The 20,761-nt window shown below is 38.4% G+C and overlaps 1 protein-coding gene across 3 annotated transcripts in view; it reads right to left on the minus strand.

The window, feature by feature from the left end:
• Positions 1–20,761, minus strand: part of PTAR1 (protein prenyltransferase alpha subunit repeat containing 1) — a 50,425-nt gene that overhangs the window by 26,470 nt on the left and 3,194 nt on the right. For 2 of the 3 annotated variants that reach the window (XM_045882232.3, XM_054509163.2), the window contains exons 2-3: positions 13,388–13,557; positions 2,968–3,034 (exon numbers count right to left, since the gene is read on the minus strand). In XM_045882232.3, coding sequence (XP_045738188.1) covers positions 2,968–3,034; positions 13,388–13,557 — 237 coding nt within the window. Of the gene's footprint in view, positions 1–2,967; positions 3,035–4,100; positions 4,250–13,387; positions 13,558–20,761 lie in introns of those variants that run through there. The other variant, XM_054509162.2, reaches the window with a different exon arrangement.

Here is a 20,761-nt window from a genome sequence, read left to right on the forward strand (position 1 = left end):
CCTAGCACAAAACTTTATTAATCTTACTAGAATACTTTTCAAAATCAACTGCTGTGAATATCACTGAAGTTAGATTACGCAGCCATTTTCCCTTTACACAACCAAACCACAGAAAATCACAAAACAGTTTGAAAGGAATCATAAAAAAATTACCTAGTTCAAACCTTTTCTTTCACAGATATAGAAACTAAAGCTACTCTGAAATTAAATCTTTTGCCTCAAGTCAACTGCTAGTTAATTAATGAAAAAGGACTAAGAGCCACATATCTGAAGACTAGGTTCTTTCTCCTACATTGAGCTGCCCTATAAAATATACAATAAATTATATATATGTGTGTGTATATATGTATGTATATATGATTATATATGCATGTATTAGACTAGTAAGAATCGTTTCTTGTTGAAGGATTTTTCAAGTCCTCTATAATAATGAGGAATTGGAGAACATGAATAAAAATGGTACTCCTACTTCTCTATTACCCTCTTTTCATTTTCACTGAACTTAATTATTTTCAGTGCCCAGTCTGCAAACTGAATTATGTGCCAGGCACTAGAGGGCTGGATGCTAGGAAAACAAAGGAAAACAAAAAGACATGATCCCTACCCTTAAGAAAGCTCTCAGTTATAAGTTCATGCACCCTCCTAAAAGTCTCCCTTGCTGATTCTTCCTCGTCGCACAAACTCTAGAACAGTGCTGTCCAACAGAAATATGTGAATCACCAATGTGAGCCATGTATGTAATTTCCAATTTCCCAACAGCTACATAGGTACCTCAAACAATCTCATGGCCTTAAATACCACCCATTTTCTAGTGACTCCCAAATTTCTATCAGGCTTAGAACTTCTGCCTCAACTTTAGATTCCTGCACACAAACCTAACCTGTCCCAAACTGAGCACCTGACTTCCACCTGGCACTCCCCACCTCAGTTTGCTCCTCTTCCAGACAGAGGACTGACTCTTTCTGTAAAGGGCATCTCCATCCTTTTAGTTGCTCGGGCCAAACACCGGAGTCCAGCTTGACCCTCTTCCTTCTTCTTCCTGCATCTAGTTCATCATCTGTCTTTAAAACTGTTTATTAAATATGGCCAAAGCTTATATACTTCCTAAAATACAGTGAGAATCATTACTTCTCACCTTTTCTACTGCTCAGTTAGACTTCAAGTCACAAGCATCTCTCACCTAAATTACCACAACCACTACCTAACTTCCAACCCCTCCCTGCACTCCTACAGTCTACTTTCCACAGGACCTAAACTTTTTAAACCTAAGCGAGATACTGTCCCTCCTCAGCTTTTATGACTTCTGATCTCACTCCAGGTAGAAGTCCAAGTTCCTCCAGCAGCGTAGGAAGATCAACAAAGCCCTATGAGGTATGGTCCATGACTCTCTCCCTCGTGCACGCTACTCCAGCAACAGCAGGTACTGGCTGTCTTGCTGTCCCAGAACACCAAGGAACACTTTCAGCACCACTGAGAGCCTTCCCACTTGCTCCCGTTCCCTCTGCACGGAATGCTCTTACCCCAGACACCACAGACTGATCCCCAAATCAGGCCAGTCTTTGCTCTGATGTCCCCTATGTAAAACTGCAATACTATTCTTCCCACTCTCTCTCTGGTCTTCCCCACTTTCTTGTCCCACTTTTTCTCCACAGGATTTAACCACCACTTGATTGCATGTATATTTTATTTAGTAATGTCTTTCTTTTCTTCCCCTAGTAGAATAAAATTCCACAAGGACAGGGTTTTGTTCATAATTCTATTTCCAGTGCCTAGAACTCAGCAGATAGCAATCAATAAATATTTGATAAATGAACAAATGCTGTCAAGTATTGTGTGGATTAAATTAGATCATGAATAAAGCTGTAATATTGTCCCTATAATACAGTAGCCACTCATGAACATTAGTCTTTTCCTTACCTGTGGTGGTGCTTTCCATAAAAGAAAAATCAGAATTCTAAAATTATGTAAATTTTAAAGCCTTATATCTCATTCTATACTTCTCTTACTCTTTACTCTAAATATGTGATCATTAATTATTCAAAAGACAACTTAAAAAGACATATAATAGAAATTGCCTAATTTTTAAAAATCAGTAGGTAGATACAAAATTCAGTAGGTATCATAGAACACTAACTCAGAATGTAACCTTGCTTAAAATACACAGAAAATTGAATAAAGTACTGTTTAAGTCATCTTTAAAGATTAAGAACCATAATTTATGGCTCTCTCCTACTGGAAAATTTAAAATGCATTCACAGTGTTCAACAGAACTTCACTTTTATTCCTCTAGAACTTTATCCTGCTTTCCTCTAGGAGAATTTGTGTTAGTCTAAGAGACCACCATTTTTAAAAAAAAAACCATACATACTGTTTAACTGAAAAAACTTCAATGAAAAAAAAATGAACCTGGTCTCAACTTTGGTATTTCTATATTTTGTGTTTAAAGCTAAAATAACTAGATTAAGGAACTAAGATATTAATAAAACGTGATCCCTTCCCAAAATACTGAGTGCCAGAGACTTCAAGTGATTGGCTCACAGAGGTCACAATGTTAGTGACTAAACTGAGACGAAAAAGTCATAGGCTTGAATCCTCATCCTACATACTTCCCACTGCACTTCACAAATATATAAACCAATGCCTTACAAACCAACCAATTACACTAGCTGCCCCTACTCCTCTAAAAAGGAAGGAAAATAAAAACAAATGGTATACTGTAATTTGCAATGATAATTTCTATTTCAGACAGGAAAGTTTGTGGAGAAAAGACAGAAACATGCACAAAGGAGCTAAGTGTAAGTCAGAATTGTCCCAGAGATATTATAAAGATTGGGTAGAAGAAATAAGCATAAAATGCCATAGATACATGGTTTATATTTCATTTTTCAAAAAGATGACAACTCATGGGGTTTACAGTTTTTCAGAAATTTGGACAATTTCATTTTATCACTGATGAGAATGACGTACCTTACGTTCCATGCAGTGGTAAAGTCTGGGTTTAGAAGCAGCAGGGTGCATGTGACATCTATCAGTTCTAAAATAAAGAGAAATCACATTATAAATAGTTCTACCCTTTGAAGCTTGGCTTTTCTTCAAGACCTTGTATATCTGTATCTTATCTTATGTTACTAATGTATATATACCATGTCATAGTAATTTTAATGGTAGATGCTCTGTTCTAAGCTGCCAAGACTTTTTTCTACTTTATGATAAAAATAACTCTTAAAAGTTGACACTGAAACAACTTTACAATACAATATGCCTAGAAAGACTATTCACTCATTCTTTTAAGAGTTTTTGGCTCTAATTTAATATTGACCAAGGAAAAGAAATAAAATTTCCATACCGTTATTCTTTTAATTCCACAAACATTTCAATAATAGTGCAAATTTTCAAAAGGGGAAAAAAGACCCACTCATAATCATTTAAAACAATTCATTTACATTCTCCTGCAAAGATTATCCTTTCTTACCCATATTTTTACATAGCCGTAGCAATGATAAATGCACCACTTTGTTCTCTTTTTTTCTGTCAATATTATTTGACATGCATTCTCCAATATTGCTACAGTATGCATTTTTAACAGCTTTATAACAATCCCTTAGTGTAATATACTAACATTTATCTTTATTATTCTTTAGGCTTTTTCCTGTTTGTTTTTACTACTATAGTTAATATTACTAGAAACACACTTTTTATCTCACAGATTATTTTCTCAGGACATAATTCCAGGAGTTGAACTATTATGTCAAACAATATAAATACCAGTATGGCTCCTACTAAGCATTTCCAAACTGTCCTTCAAATGAATGGTATCTATTCATATCGCCAAGAGTAACAGGAGTGCACTTATGTCCCTGTAACTCTAACCTATATAACCGCATTTAAAAAATGAATGCATCAGATAAAAAATACTTTATTTTACAACTTTATAACCATTAATATGAACGTTTTTTCCTTTTTCTTTAGTATTTTCTATTTTCATTTTTTAACAGCCTATTCAATATTCATTAGCTATTTGGTGATCATGGTATTGACAGAATTCCCATATATTCAAATAAGCTCCATAAGCTTGTTTAATAGAGCAAAATCAGGGGCACCTGGGTGGCTCAGTCGGTTAAGCGTCTGCCTTTGGCTCAGGTCATGATCCCAGGGTCCTGGGATCGAGCCGTACATCGGGCTCCCTGCTCCTCAGGGAGCCTGCTTCTCCCTCTCCCTCTGCCTGCTACTCTGCCTGCTTGTGTTCTCTCTGTCAAATAAATAAATAAAAAATCTTAAAAAAAAAAAAACAGAGCAAAATCAGTAATATAGTTAGACATACTGTCTTCATTTTACTAAAACTGAAAAGAGAATTTTAGGATTAAGATGACCAATGTAGGGGCATGAAATTAAGGGAACTTCTACCAAGCTCATATTAAACACAAAGTAAAATAAAATAATAAAAATAATTATAATTATTTAGCATTAGTGTATACCAGATACCACTGGAAGTCCTTTATTTACATTATTTCACTGAGTTCCCATGATTATGGTTCAAGATATTCTTGTTTTGCTTCAGAGATAAGGAAATTGACATTTAGAGAGTTTAAATAATTTGTCCCTGGGCACCCAATTGGTATATGGCAAAGTCAGCATCTGACTATTTTTAATAACTCAATTACATGGCAATTAAAACACCTGTCTATAATAAATAATGGGGACATCTCAGTGTTTAATAGACTTTTTAAAACATAAGAACATGCATGGGGCGCCTGGATGGCTTAGTCAGTTAAGCACCTGGGTGGCTCAGGTCATGATCTCAGGGTCTTGGGATCAAGTCCCACATCGGGCTTCCTGCCTAGTGGGGAGCCTGCTTCTCCCTCTGCCTGCCACTCCCCCTGCTTGTGCTCTCTCTCTCTCAAATAAATAAAATCTTAAAAAAAAAAAAAAAAGAGCATGCATAAATATACCTCTATAGTCATTTTTATTTTTTTTTAAAAGATTTTATTTATTTATTTCACAGAGAGAGACACAGCGCGAGAGGGAACACAGGCAGGGGGGAGTGGAAGAGGGAGAAGCAGGCTTCCCGCCGAGCAGGGAGCTCGATGCAGGGCTCAACCCCAGGACCCTGGGATCATGACCTGAGCCAACGGCAGACGTTTAACTACTGAGCCACCGAGGTGCCCTACCTCTATAGTCATTTTAAAATACTCTAAGTGAACAAAAAAATCAATTATTTCATTCTCAACCATCTTAATAAAAGAAATTAACAATTATTGTGAGGCTATGATTTCATTACTGTAACATTCAATAAATGATACGATTAGCATACATTTTTGACTTCTATCTTCCTCGTTACAAGTCATTATATGCATAAACACAGTATGTCCGTAAAGAATAATCTAATTAACCTCTTCATTCTTTTACTTTTAAGAAGCTTTTGGCACTAATTTAATATTTACCAAGAAAAATATAATTTTCTATACCATTATTTAATTCCACAGTATCCCAAGTATTAATTATGTTCAAATATTAAACTGGGACCTTAGGACTGACAGAAGGGATATAATGATAAATAAGACCTAATCTTGCCTTCTAAAAGGTTACCCTTTAGTTGGAGAGAACATACAAAGAATTATATAAGACAGAATGAAATAATTATGAACTGGAAACATATACCATATTTTGGGAACCATCAAAGCAGTTGAAATTAATTCTCACTGGAGTACCCAGGGAAGGCTATAAATGAATGAAGTGGTAAAGAGCACTGCAGACTGGAAAGAAGGAGCAAGGATAAAGAGGCATGGAAGTTCACACAGGGTGCTCTCCAAGAGATTGTGGGTATCAGAGCTTGACTAGAGCACGAGATACTGGGGAAATGTGCCAGAAAACTAGAACCTGGTGAGAAACAAGAACCCACAATCTCCTTGTCAGCCTCCTTTCTACTACCTGCCCTTCACGTGCTATACTCCACCAGAGCCAAACCCTACCATTCTCTAAACACAACTCCTATCTGACTACCTTCTCTGGATAATTCAGATTTACCTGCTTGCTCTTCTCTGCCAGAAATGTTCTCCTAGATCTGAATATCAAAACAAAACAACTTTCTTCATAAAGTCTCTCCTGACCTACCTACCTGGAAGCAATCTTTATTTCTATGTTCTGTATGTATCTTACTTTGTTACTGATATTGTATAAATAATCTCTTCTTGATGAGACTACATTTTCTGGAGGCAGGTCCTCTCTAACACATCTTCAGATTACTCATTCACTTAACAAAGATGAGAAAAATATGGCCCCTGTCCAAAAGAAGTTCCATGTGTACCCACAGCATAGAGGAGTTGTAAGCCATGCCACCTGGGTTTGAATCCCAGCTTCTCCACTTAATTGATTTTGTAACATAATGTTTTCGAACTTCAGTTTCCTTATCTGTGAAATAAGGATGATGAGAACATCAGTCTCTGTTGTGAGCCAATGAGATTCATTCCAGTTCTCCACAGCTATTTGACACACAGTGAATACTCAACCAAACCAAAGATTTGTTCAACGAAATACCATTGCCACTTACCAAGAAATGAATACTTTCAACATTAATCAAAGAAATCAGAAATGAGGCTGTTGTTCTTACAGTGAAACTATCTAAATTTCTAAACTTATAAAAAAAGGAATGAAAAAACCAACGTGTTAAGGAGCTATATGGAAATGCTTCCACATGATGGGAAGACTTCTAGAATTTCTTTTCAAGTCTACAATTTTTCAAAATCCATTATACTACCTAGGTAACCTGGTGCTTATTGGACTCTCCCTTTTTGCATTAAGAAGAAACGTGTGTAACCAACGGTAGTCGCCATTTGTTTGTACAGCTGACCCCTGAACAACATGGGTTTGTACCTCACGGGTCCATTTATATGCTACTTTTTTCCAATAAATACAGTATAGCACTGTAAATGTATTTTCTCTTCTTTATGATCTTCTTAACATTCTTTTCTCTAGCTTACTTTATTGTAAGAATACAGTAAATAATACATGTAACATACAAAATACGTGTTGACGATTCATGTTATCAGTAAGGCTTCTGATCAACAATAGGCTGTTACTAGTTAAGTTTTGGGGGACTCAGAAGTTGTACGCATATTTTTGAATGCACTAGGCATGGTTGAGTCCAGCGCCCCAATCCCTGCATTGCTGAAGGGTCAATTGTACTTCTAACACAACTCTCCTCTCCCACTCATAATTGAAGACAAGTCCATCCTCCAACACAGAGATACTTCTATATAGCAAGGCAAGGCAGAAACCAGTAAACACAGAATATACCCAAGTTGCCACTTTTCATTTTGTGGCTGTGTGGAAAGGAAAGCTAATCAAAGTAAGGCTTCCTCTACCAGAGGGACTCACCCTACCTGGTAGGGCAACAGCAATTGCTGGATTCAAAGCCCAGCTCTAACAATTCCCAGAAAGTTCCTGGGCAAGTCACTTAATCTCTCTGTGCCTCTGTGTCCTCCTCATATGTAAAATGGAGCTAATAATTGTACTACCTCATGGGGTATTAAATGATTCACACTCATGAAGCGTTAGGACAATACCTGACACACAGTAAGCACTCAATGAGAATTCCAGTTTCAAAGCCTGTATCTCCTAGCCCAGTTCCTGGGATTGGATGCCACCAGAGGGAGGAAAACAATCTCCTAAGCTCGCTAAGGAGTGACTCCTGAGCAGGTTATTTCTCACCTTCTCAGCATCTCAGGATTTAAAACATCAACACCCTCATGGGTTGTGCATAAAACACATACAGCCACAAGCCCCTTTTCCCTTCTCTCTGACAAACTGCCAACTCCTCCCCACTCAGGACTCAAGTTCAGATAGGACCTCCTTCAGGAAGCATTCCAGTCCGATCCAAGAGGTGCGGGTGAAGTGAAATTTCAGAAATGGGAAAGGGCCAAAGAAAGAGAAGTAACCAGTTTAGAAATATTGGACATAATTAAAGAATCATTCCCGAATTACATGTATTTTTCTTTTTTTCTTCCTCACTGGTTCTGGTTAAATCAGAGAAAGGAACTAGTGTTTCTTGAGAGCCTACTATGTGTACGGCACTGTGCTGGTGCTTTATACACACTGACTCATGTGATCCTCTCAATAACCCTCTGAAACCTTTCACAATTCCCTTCTTTTGGTGAAGAAATAGGAAGAGGTTAAATAATTTGCCTAAAGTCACTGCTAAGTGACTGCAGCATGCTGATAAACTGAGTCTACATCCAGATATTTTCCTTCAAAGCAGATGGTCTTTCCACTCTAGCACACTGTCTACAATTACTTTGTCCTCTTCAAGTCAGGAGTGAACCAAGATCAAATGATAAACATGTATGATCAACAGTTGACGGTAACTATTTTACTTCTACATTTAACAACCATATACCATATTCTTTGTTACCCAGAAGATGTGACCTACTAATATCCCTATGGTCTCCTGTAATTAAACAGATCTCTCGCAAATACCAGAACATATACCAGCAAATGAATGTTCCTTTGTTAAACCACTCCGACATATGACTAACTCATCATCACATCACAAGGGGAAAATGAATCAGGGCATATTATACATAGGAAAGTAGCTAAATACCAACTGTGACAAGGAGAGGACAAAAGGATGCTACAGAAAAGTCAGAGAAAAATCAATTCTTTCTTTGCCGCAATGGGATTCCAGAAATGGCCCAAAGCCAGCAGTCACCTGGTAATGGTCACTGCTTTTGCCAACTGCCTCTGACAGAGATATGCTTTCCTGCATCTAGAAGTAAATCTAAGGTCAACTGGGTTGGTTAATCTCATTCTCCAAAATACATTCTGGTGACCACAAGAAGAGAGACTTGAGATAAAGCTATGTAGTAAACACCAGAAAGGCCCTTTTATTACAGAATCCAGTTGCCAGACTAAGCTAAATCCTCTTGCTTACCAAACTCTTGTTACGTATTTAACAAATGTCTACTGAAAACATACAGGCGCTGAGGACATAAAGAAAGACAAGCCATCATCCCTCTTTTAAACAAACTCATAATCTAGCTGGGGGAAATGTTTAAATAATCAACTACGATGAAGCGTGGTGAGTGCTACTATGCAAGCAGTCTAAATAAGACTCCTGTAGGAGTGAAGAGAATTACTGCTTCCTGACGCAGTCAAACAGCCTTCATGTGTGTGTGTGCGCGTGCATACACGGCCAGTCACAACAATGGTGACAAGCTGAGATGCGAACCTAGCCTCAGCAAAAGCATGCAAGTAAAGCAGGAGGACACAGCGAAGTCCGAGGACGGAACAGAGTATGTTGTGGCTGGGAGGTATATCAAATGCTGCAGACTCTAATGCTTCTAGGGTTCAAATGAACGTCAAAAAGGTAGCAAAGCAAACCTGATGATAAGTAGCAACTGATCTCTGCCTTAGTGTCTGAAGGACATGAGGAGGTTGTAGCAAACTGGAACAGGCTTACCTAGTCAAGACAAGCAGAGCCTAGGAGCCCCAGCCAATTGTCGCTGTGCAGAAGTTCATGTACCCAACGCTTCTGAGTTTTCAAGTAAAGACAGATCCGGATTTCCATCCGAACTTTAGAAGTTCATCCTGACTTTAAATGTTTACCCAACTTATTAAAAACAGTTTAAGAAACATTATATAAGCCAAAACAAAACCTGTCTGTGGGCTGACATCAGTCTGGGAGCTGAGAACATACAACGCCTGATGCTGAATGTAAAGCAGAGGAAAAGGCTGGTAATGAAGGCTGGGGACAGACTGGGAAGGTCCTCGAATCCTATACCATAGAGTTTCAACTCCAACTTGACCCTGTAGGCATCATGAAATAAGATGCACAGATCCGTATCTCAGAAAAGCATCTTCCAAACTGTGTTTCTAAGAAGTGTTGCTGAGAAGTATTGTTTGAAATGTTTGGTTGGTGGCATGATGAACATGGATTACAGAAGAAGAGACTGAAAACAGAGTAGACCAGCCTAGAGATAATCACATTTGTCCAAGAGAGAAAGAAGACAGGAAGAGCAGAAGATGGCCATTAAAGAAAGCACAGTTGGCAGAAGCTGTGAGAAAGAGGGAGCAGCAAGGGAAAATGATGGGAGCACACGCTTGGAGACAGTCCAAGTGCGGGACAGAGCTCTACTCGGCCAGGACTCCAATGCTGTGGACTTCTCTCTTGCTTCTTGTTTTTGTCGTGGATTTCTCAAAAATCAGAATTACAGTATCATTCCTCTCCCAACCAAATAGGGCTACTACTGCAGCAGACTTAAAAAATATCAGTCTCTAAGTAATGAACAGGGATGCTGTGATGGTTAACTCTGGTTTTACGGTTAAACTCGACTGGCTACAGGATGTCCAGATTAAACATTATTAAACGTTATTTCTGAGTGTGTCTGTGAGATTAGCATTTATTTATTTATTATTTATTATTTATTTATTTATTTATTTATTTGACAGAGAGAGAGACACACACACAGCGAGAGAGGGAACACAAGCAGGGGGAGAGGGAGAAGCAGGCCTCCCGCTGAGCAGGGAGCCCGATGCGGGGCCCGATTCCAGGACCCTGAGATCATGACCTGAGCCGAAGGCAGACACTTAACGACTGAGCCACCCAGGCACCCCGTGAGATTAGCATTTAAATCAGTGGACTCCATGAAGTAGATTGCCCTCCCCAATGTGGGTGGGCATCAACCAATCTGTTGAGGGCCTGTGTACAACAAAAGGAGGAAGCAGGAGGTCTTCGATCCTTTGTGCTTCCTGTCTGTCTGCTTGAGTTAGGGCATCTCATCTAATCTTCTCTGGCCTTTGGACTGGGATTTAAACCTTTGGCTCCCCCAGGGTCTGAGGCCTTCAGACACAAGCTAAATTTTATCATTGGCTTTCTTGGGTCTCCAGCTTGAAGAAAGCAGACTGTGGGACTTCTCAGCCTCCACAATAATGTCAGCCTATTTGTCACAAGAAATCTCTCTCCCTATATATAAAATTTTCTGGTTGTTTCTCTGGAGAACTCTAACCAGTACAGATGCTTTCCAAACATCTAAGGAATTCAGCACATTAATGAGAGAATGAACTCAGTTTGGTTAAAAAGAATAAAATCTATCCTAAGAATAAAGGTCACTTTCAGTTACAGAATACATTCCTAGGTGATGCCTAGGATTTGGGCATGATCAATCACACAGACACTGACATTTCTGAAATTCTTAAACTGAGAGCTTTGTTCACTTGCTCTTATATATATTTTCTACAAAAACAGCTTTAAAGGTACAGCATTTTCACAAAATAACTGCTTTTTCCTAATATTTTTTACTTTTTTTCCTTAGCAATATTCACCTCTGTGTAACAAATGCTTCGGTTCACAAGTTTGGCAGAATTCTCTTATGTTAATCAGCATTTTCAGGTATCTTTTTTCTGTCACCTCAGAAATTCATTCCATGTTTTTACTGTTAATACATAACCTGAGTATGTGATACTACACTAACCTATATGCTGTCACCACCCACCGAAAAAGTGAAATTAAAAACCGTTTCCATGAGGATGTAAGTTAGAATAATGTCAAGTTGCTTCTGTACTCACACACAGTTGCACCAGAACTCAAAATTTAGATGCTAGCTATTCGTGTGAGTGAGCTGAACCATTTGATCTTCTGCCTGGGTCTTCTTGGGCCTATCAAGACTAAAACTCCACGATGAGGAGACTCAGCAAAGCCTGCAGTGCAGTATCCAGAGAGATAAGACGCAGGGAAATGGAAAGAAGGACCTGGAGGGCTGCAGGGAGAGGGCAAGCTAGGCTAGCATACGAGAATGAGCAAAAAACGATGATCCGAAACAACATTAACAGTAGCCTTTGACATTTTAAAAATTTACACTGTTTCTTCTCTACTACAAAAGCATCATTCTATCTCCCCACCTCCCCAAGCTAGTTACATATTGGCTCAATTATACATTTTTGTGTGCCAGAACATATACAATACAGCTGTGTTTGGCAAAAAAAAACCTTGATCGATTCATATGGCATTATTTCATATCTTAATGTTACTGAAACTTACTATAGGTTTCAAAAACAACTATCTACTTAGGGTGATGGAAGGGAGAATGAAAGAGGACCTAACAATGGATAAATATCCTTACCTTTGAATTTATGGCTAAACTTATACCTTTAAGTTTATGCCACAAACTTAAGCTATATCATAATTATTTCTTATAAGACTATGCCTACATTTATCAGAGGACTGATTGAGTGAAACACACAAAAAACAGAAACTATTTCACATTAAATCTTCAAGTCAGATTCCTTTCCTACTGGTCTAAACAGGGAAAAGTTCTATTATGACAGTATGTTAAGGACAATGCTAAGAGGAATACAAGGAAATCAGTATGTCATGCCTTTGGCAACACTCCACAAAGAGATTGTTTTTCACCCAAGTGTAAGCTTCTTGAGTAAAAGGAACATGTATTATTCATCTTTTTATCCCCACAGTACTTAGAACAGCTTCTGGTATGAGTAGGCTCATGGTAATGGCTACCAAACTGGTCATTAAAATTCTCTAGGAAACAAAGTTCTTATTCAAAACGAGCCTCCAGGCGTACTGAGCACTTCGGAAGGTATGGCTGTATGTGGGAAGGGGCAGCTTTACAAAACAGTTAAGAACACGGTCTTGGATGAGTACTTTTTTTTTTTTTTAAACCTAAAAAGTAAAGGGAATTCGTGCACATGGAGGCTTAATACTGCATATGGGGGAAAGCTAAGAAAAGAGACCAGGTAGGATGAATAGAGATTGTCCCATGTGGCAAAGAACTGTCTCAGAGGAGCCAAAGAAGTGAATGCTGGGATGGTTTTCTTTTGCTTATATCAGCATAGTTAGAAGACACAGAGGGCCAGAGCTCCATTGGGATTCACAGCACAACAGCACCTCCATAAATCACTGAGCTGGGTCACAGTGTAACTACCAGCATCATGCCTCTGTTATCCCATTTGGTCTCCTACCAAAATGAGTTCTATTGCTTATAGAGTTCCTAAAGGATTAGAAACCAGAGAATCTAAGCTTGTAGGAACTAGAGTCCTCTTCAGTACTTTTCCAACTTCCTTTTATAGCCATAGGATGTCTTCTTCAAATAAAATCTTATAAATAATCCTGATACATAAAAAGGTAAAATGAGAACTGCTCTGATTTACTGTCCAGGCTGCAGTAGGTAGCCTGGGATCCTGTATCACTATGGAGGCAAAATGTGAAAACTACTGAGAGGTCCAAACTCCTCATTTGACAGAGAGGTTAAGCTGCCACCCAGGCAGTGAATGAAAGAGCCAGAACCAAAATCTAGGAATGCCAACACCCAGAGAAGGTTCTTCCCCCTGTATTCCATGCTGTTTCTAAAAAACAGAGGAGGACAGAGTTCATACTCACCATCTTTGTTCAGCCATTGCTTTCTCGTTCTGTACAAAAGGAGCTTGTTGTGGACATATGGTAAGAGGAACTTGACACACCAGCTCTCCACACCAAGTTTGTTTTCAACCAGGACTATGGGACTCCGGTTATACCTAGCTTCAGGACATGGGATCAGGCCAATTTCATCTCTTAATATGTAAAACAAAAAGAAGAATTAAAGATAAGACTATTAGTTTTTCCAACATTTTTCAAATCTTACAGACTATTAAAAAGAAAAATAACAGATTTCTCTTTCTCTCTCTCTTTTTTTAAAGAGTTATTTATTTTTTGTGGGGGAAGAGGGAGAGAGAGAGGAAGGGCAGAGGAAGAAGGAGAGAATCTTCAAGCAGACTCCTTCCTGAGTATAGAGCCTGATGTGGGGCTCAATCCCAGGACCCTGAGATCATGACTTGAACTGAAATCAAGAGTCAGACACTTAACTGACTGAGCCACCCAGGCGCCCCCATATTTCCCTTTCTTAAAAATACTATTTAGGGGCGCCTGGGTGGCTCAGTCGTTAAGCATCTGTCTCCGGCTCAGGTCATGATCCCAGGGTCCTGGGATCGTGTCCCACATCGGGCTCCCTGCTCCGCGGGAAGCCTGCTTCTCCCACTCTCACTCCCCTTGCTTGTGTTCCCTCTCTCGCTGTGTCTCTCTCTGTCAAATAAATAAATAAAATCTTTAAAAAAAAAAAATACTATTTAGCTCACCTGCTGGATTAGTAGAAATTTTTTAGAAATGTTTTTTAATATAGACAAGAGTACAGGAAAATTAGTATGCTAACTCCCTGTTGACAAAAATGAAAATTGGTCTAAACTTCGGATGGAAATTTGAAAATGTCTTCCAAATTTTAAATTGCATATACTCTGGGGGCGCCTGGGTGGCTCAGTCGTTAAGCGTCTGCCTTCAGCTCAGGTCATGGTCCCAGGGTCCTGGGATCGAGCCCCGCATCGGGCTCCCTGCTCTGCGGGAAGCCTGCTTCTCCCTCTCCCACTCCCCCTGCTTGTGTTCCCTCTCTCGCTGTGTCTCTCTCTGTCAAATAAATAAATAAAATCTTAAAAAAAAAAAATCGCATATACTCTGAGCCTCAGTGATTCCACTGCTCAGAAATTATCCTATGCCAAAATGTGTCAATAGGATGTTTACTGCAACACTACAACAAAACTGGAAACAATCTAAGTATGTATCAATAGAAGACTGGTAGAATAAATAGGCTAATCCATGTGGTAGAGGTGTACAAAAATGAGGCAGATCAGCATATGCTGGAATGGAAAGGATGCCAAGATATATAAAACCAGAAAAAGAGCATACTAAGTGTATGGCATAAAGCATTTTGTATAATTTTTTTCAAAGAAGGATCCCAAGAAATTGGGGCGGGGGTAGAAAAAGTATTTTATTTTTATACAGTTTAAATTTTCTAATCATTTGTATGTATTATTTCTATTATTTAAAAAATGTCAACAAATGTACTTACACTTGCCTAGTAATATATGCAGAGAAGAAACAAATTATCAACAAAAGTTATCTTGTCAATGAGATTGTGGGCCATTTTCTTTATAATCTTTATAATCTTCATACTTCTTTATAATCCTTCATACTTCATTGAATTAAAAAAAAACAAATACACACTGATAAATGTTGCTAAAACACAAAATACATTTCAGAATTTAGGTCATTTTCATTTAAGGCAGCATCTATGTCCTTCAGTCTGCCTCACCTTAAATTGAAAATTTACATTTGAGGCGAAGATTTAATAAATGATATGTACAGCAGCTGATTTACATAGTAAACGAACCAGCAAACATAAAAATGGTTTTGCAAAAACTGCACACGCCTTTCAATTACAAAGATGTTGTGATAACTGCCTACATTAAAGAAAAAAAAAGTGGTTTTCAGAGCTTATGTATGGCATTTTCTATTGCGTCCCCGGGATTCTTCAACCAAGAACACAGTAGTTTGGTAGATACAAGAGGGGGAAACAGGAACAATTACAGGTTATAAGAAAAGCCCTCCTTATTTGGTAGGCCACCATCACAAATTGGTGGGAGGCTGTGGAACTAAAATAGAATCTCTCCTGGAAACTCTACACTAGATAGTTCAGAGGTAACCTACTTTCTACTGATCACTTCATTAATGACACAGGGATCCATCAGTAAACAAGGGTACTACTCTAGGGGTTAAGTCACTAACCATTCTTTCAAGCTGATTTCACCTGAAGTAGATTTTAAGACCTAAGGCTTTCTGTCCTTACAACTGGCTCAACTGATTCAGAGGTGTTCTGATATACCACATCAGCACTACCTAAGCATCTTCTGAGTACGAAAATGTACTGGTACTACGTTAGGTCCTGAAAATGCAAAAATGAATAAAACAATGTGGTCCCAGACTTGGAAGTGCTGCTGGTTTTGATGAAAATTGTATCAATATCTATAATAAAATGTTAACACTTTGCCATTCCAGTAGTACAAAGTTTTGTAGGAAGCATGAAGCAATGCTGAGAGCGCATCTGAGCTCAACATCCAGTATTTCAAAAAGTTTTTGCATTTGTATTTGGTTAATGTGACATTTACCTAATTCACCATTAGGACACCTTGCCACATCCAGAGCTATCCCTAACATATGTCTGTATCTCTGGTATTCAGGTATTATTATATAAAATAGAACATTTAAAAATTAAACTAGAATTACAATAAAAAAAACCTCAGTGTAATTATTTAAGGAAGTCTGTTGTCTGAGATCTAATAACAACTTACAACACTTCAAAGAACTGCCTAAGTCAACAATATGAATACTAGAGTAACAAGAATAAACAAGAATAAAAGATCCTACCTTTGGGTACAGTCCATTTGCGGGGAAGGGGGCAGAGTTACTTAAATTCACAATGTAAAAACCTGCCTTGCTCATTATTTACGCTGAAAATAAAATGCCCAATTAATAATTCAGTACCTAAATGAAAGGACAGAGCCATCTGCACGAATAAAAAACATACTTCTTTAGTTGGGTACCATTCTTCCGAGAACTAATTTTAAAAAACAAGAATGCCTTGGTACAGCAGATGCTCAATAACTGCTCTGAAAGGCTGATTATCATGCACTTCAGCGAGCAAAGTCAAATAAATCGTTTTCAAAGAATGTCACTTCTTGATTCTCCAAAAGAACATTATCTCTGACTTCCTTCTAATGCAATGGGTCCAAGTCCTAGCTCTGTCAATATTTTATATATATTGGCCTTAAATATCATTTGGCCTCTACAGACTTTAATTTCCTCATTTGTAAAATGGCAGAGTTGCATTCCATCTCTAAATAAGGGAAATGGACTGCTAGGGTCTCCTCCAGCTTTCAAATTCTGACTGAGAAACCTGGCAGTTATTCTCAGGGAAGTGGCCATATCAGGGAATGTAAAGCACTAGGGAAAACAAAACATGAAAAGAGAGGTAGTAGGATGTATACTAAAGTGCTCCATCTTCCAAGGTCCAGGGTTCTAGCTAGCCTCCGTTCTACCACTGACAGTCAAATGGGAATGTGGCAAGTCACTTGTCATTGGTATCCTTATCTGAAATACATAATAATGCCTCTTAGGAAGAGCAAATATGACAAGGTAAAGAATGTGGTAAGCTCCGAAGTGACAGGCAAAGATGAAGCGTATTATCTTTAATTCAGTTAAGAGCCTGAGGCCAACCAGAAAAGTTACTTGATTAACAGATGGGAAGGTGAAGCAAAAACGTTAAGCCTTTGTCAAGTGATCTGACCCTAAAATACAGTGCTTTGCTGCTTTCTAAAAATATAATCTGTACTTGATAAAGATAGGTAGGTCAATAAGCTTCCAAGTAACAGTGTGTTTGACTTCAGTGTGTTTGACTTCTATGCTGAGTCCCTCAGGTCATAGTCCACTTTTTTTCAGACAATTTAGAATAGGATTCTAGAATCATTTTAAAATTGGAAGGGACCTCATCCCCCCAGTATCTCATTTTATCAGACAAGGAAACTGAGGTCCACTGAGGTTAAGGTGGTTACCCAAGGTCACACTGCTAATGCTAAGTTAAAAATCTAGATCTCTTAATAGCCCAAACCCATGACACTAAAGATAAAAACATCTGTGAAAGCAAGCAGGATTTAAATTAATTCCTTCTAGATTTCTGGCTATTTAAATTCTAATTTTATATGCAAGAAAAGTTAGAAAACTCGGGGTGGGGGGGAGGAACAAACTAAAAGTCTTTTTGTCATCCTTCTACACTACTGTTTGGGTATGCATCCTTTTTTTTCTAAGTGTTTTTACCGAAGTGGAATTATAGTGGATGTGCTCTCCTATAATCTTTTCTTTTTATTTATTTATTTTTATTTAAATTCAAGTTAGTTAACATACAGTGTCATATCGGTTTCAGAAGTAGAATTTAGTGATTCATCACTTCCGTTATATGTAACACCGAGTCCTCATTACATCAAGTGCCCCCCTTAATGCCCATCCCCCATTTAGCCCATCCTCCCACCCACCTCCCCTCCAGCAACCCTCAGTTTGTTCTCTACATTTAAGAGTCACTTATGGGGGGCGCCTGGGTGGCTCAGTTGGTTAAGCGACTGCCTTCGGCTCAGGTCATGATCCTGGAGTCCCGGGATCGAGTCCCGCATCGGGCTCCCTGCTCAGCGGGGAGTCTGCTTCTCCCTCTGACCCTCCCCCTCTCATGTGCTCTCTCTCCTTCTCTCTCTCAAATAAATAAATAAAATCTTTAAAAATAGGGCACCTGGGTGGCTCAGTCGGTTAAGCGACTGCCTTCAGCTCAGGTCATGATCCTGGAGTCCCGGGATCGAGTCCCGCATCGGGCTCCCTGCTCGGCAGGGAGTCTGCTTCTCCCTCTGACCCTCCCCCTCTCATGCTCTCTCTCTCTCTCAAATAAATAAATAAAATCTTTAAAAAAAAAAAAAAAAGAGTCACTTATGGTTTGCCTCCCTCTGTTTTTAGCTTATTTTATTTTTCTTTCCCTTCCCCTATGTTCATCTGTTTTGTTTCTTAAATTCCACATATGAGTGAAATCGTATTTGTCTTTCTCTGACTTATTTCACTTAGCATAATATACTCTAGTTCCATCCACGTTGCTACAATCCTACAATCCTTTTTTAAAAATCCATATTCAACATCTTCCTATGTAATTTTTATATTTTTAATGGCTTCAAGAAATGTGCTATAAACACCAAATACATCTCCAGTTATTTCCTTGTGAAATAATGTTACAAGAGAAATTTCTGATTCTTTGGCTACGACCAAATTAGTCTTTTATATTTTTAGGTTTCTGCCAATTTAGATCCCTGATATTTAACAAGGACACTCAATAACTACCTACATTACCAATGTCATAGGATTGTTAAAGACATGAAGGTTTGGGATGGTGAAAAAGTTCTAATATTCTCAGATAACATGAAGCTCACTTTTTAGGTTACTTTTGAAGGCTGTTCCAAAAAAAACAGCAAAATGGAATGAACCAACACATTTGCTTAAAAAGATCATACACAGCATGGTAGAGCTTTCTGAGTGCTTCACTTCACAATGGGGATCCACTGACTTCCAAATGAAGTTGAAAAGTTCATATAACACTGATACTTTGTTCCTCATGTTTAGACAGCTTTTCTTGTCTGCAATTTCAGAAACATCATCAATTAGAGTAGGCCCACATATTATTTTCAAAAGTAGTATCACCCAGTTTCCCTTTTGGGAGGGAAGAATGGTCCCCCAATACTAAACTGAACCCTGTAATGTGGAGTGACCACACAGAAAACACAGCCAAAGGATTCAGGAAATGATACAAATCTTCTTAGTCTAATAGTTATTTTGGGGGTGCCTGGGTGGCTCAGTCAGTTAAGCGTCCCACTCTTGATTTTGGTTCATGTCATGATATCAGGGTCATGAGATAGAGCCATGAGTAGGGTTCTGTGCTCAGCACACAGTCAGCTTGAGATTCTCTCTCCTCCCTCCACCCCTCCCCCTGCTCGTGTTGTCTCTCTCAGATAAATAAAATCTTTAAAAGTAGTTTTTTTCCCCTTCAAACTGGAAAATTTTCCAGAATGACTAAAAAGTAAAGTTAGCAAAATATCTAAAGGAACTGACCCTTACATATTGATAATTAAAACTTTGCTGGTGATTAAATTAAGATATTTCAGAAACCTCATAGGCTTTCTCCATTTTAAAGAGTACTAACTTCATGTATCGTTGAAATATTGCTTGGCCTTATTTTAAAAACAGCTACAAAAATTGCTACTGTCTATTGAGTGTTGTATGCAGTGCTCTGTGTTTCATTTATTTCACAATCTTATAAAGTAGGAATTTTAACCCATTTTAAAGATGAAGAAAGAGTCTTGTCTAAGTCTACCAGTTACTAATCGACAAGCCAAGATTCAAATCCAGGACTGTCAGATTCCAAATCCAAATTTTTACAACTATGCTATTATTTAAATAAATAGATAAAAAATGAAGTGTAAGAAGACAATTAAGACTTGTAGTTTCCTACTCTTCAAATTCAATGCAAAGATGTGCTTTTCCTTACTACTCCCTTACTCCAAAACTTTCACTGGGGCCTATGCACTGCCTAGGAAGTCTGTTTTCCCTGAGCCAACTCATCCATCCCTCAGGTCCCATTTTAATTGCTATTTCCTTAAAAGACTTATTTTGAGCTTCTCATATAAATTAGGCCACCTGTTATTATTCCTTCAAAGTATCCTTCTTATTCTTTCAGGCTCTTTTCATATTCTGTGTGTTGATTTGTTCCACTGGGCCAGGGACCATGTGTGATATGTTCACCCCACTCCTAGACCTGCACATCCAGAGACTAGAATTGTATCTGTCAAATACACATGCTCTTTTGTTAAACACATACATGGAATGAAAGAAATTAAGCCACACAGTCAAGGACTTCCATAATTTGATTCTACTATATCTTTTCAATCACATTTTGCCACTTTGGATTAATTTACAGTTTCATGTGGAGGTCTTTGGCTCTCTCTGAGACTATAAATCCTACCCAGCCTTCAATGTTCAGCTCAAACCCGCCTCCCTTAAAGGCCCTGGCCTAGACATACAAAGCCTTCCTCCTACGCCTAACACACTCACATAGCATTTGCTCACCATGCTGCCAGTCCAGCCTTTATCACAACCTGCTTTGCACGGTTAATTTACTGTTCATACAGGTGGGTCTTACGTCTGCATCTAGAGCTACACTGTGCAATACAGTGGTCACTGGGCATATATGGCCACTATGTATAAATTAATTAACATTAAATAAAATTTAAAATTCAGTTCCCCATTCACATTAGCCCCATTTCAAGTATTTAATAGCTACATATGGCTAGTGACTACCATACTAGACAG

This window comes from Mirounga angustirostris, unplaced genomic scaffold (assembly GCF_029215605.1).
Source record: "Mirounga angustirostris isolate CCGP_5_RB_7025 unplaced genomic scaffold, mMirAng1.0.hap1 SCAF_15, whole genome shotgun sequence".
NCBI classification, from domain to species: Eukaryota; Metazoa; Chordata; class Mammalia; order Carnivora; family Phocidae; genus Mirounga; species Mirounga angustirostris.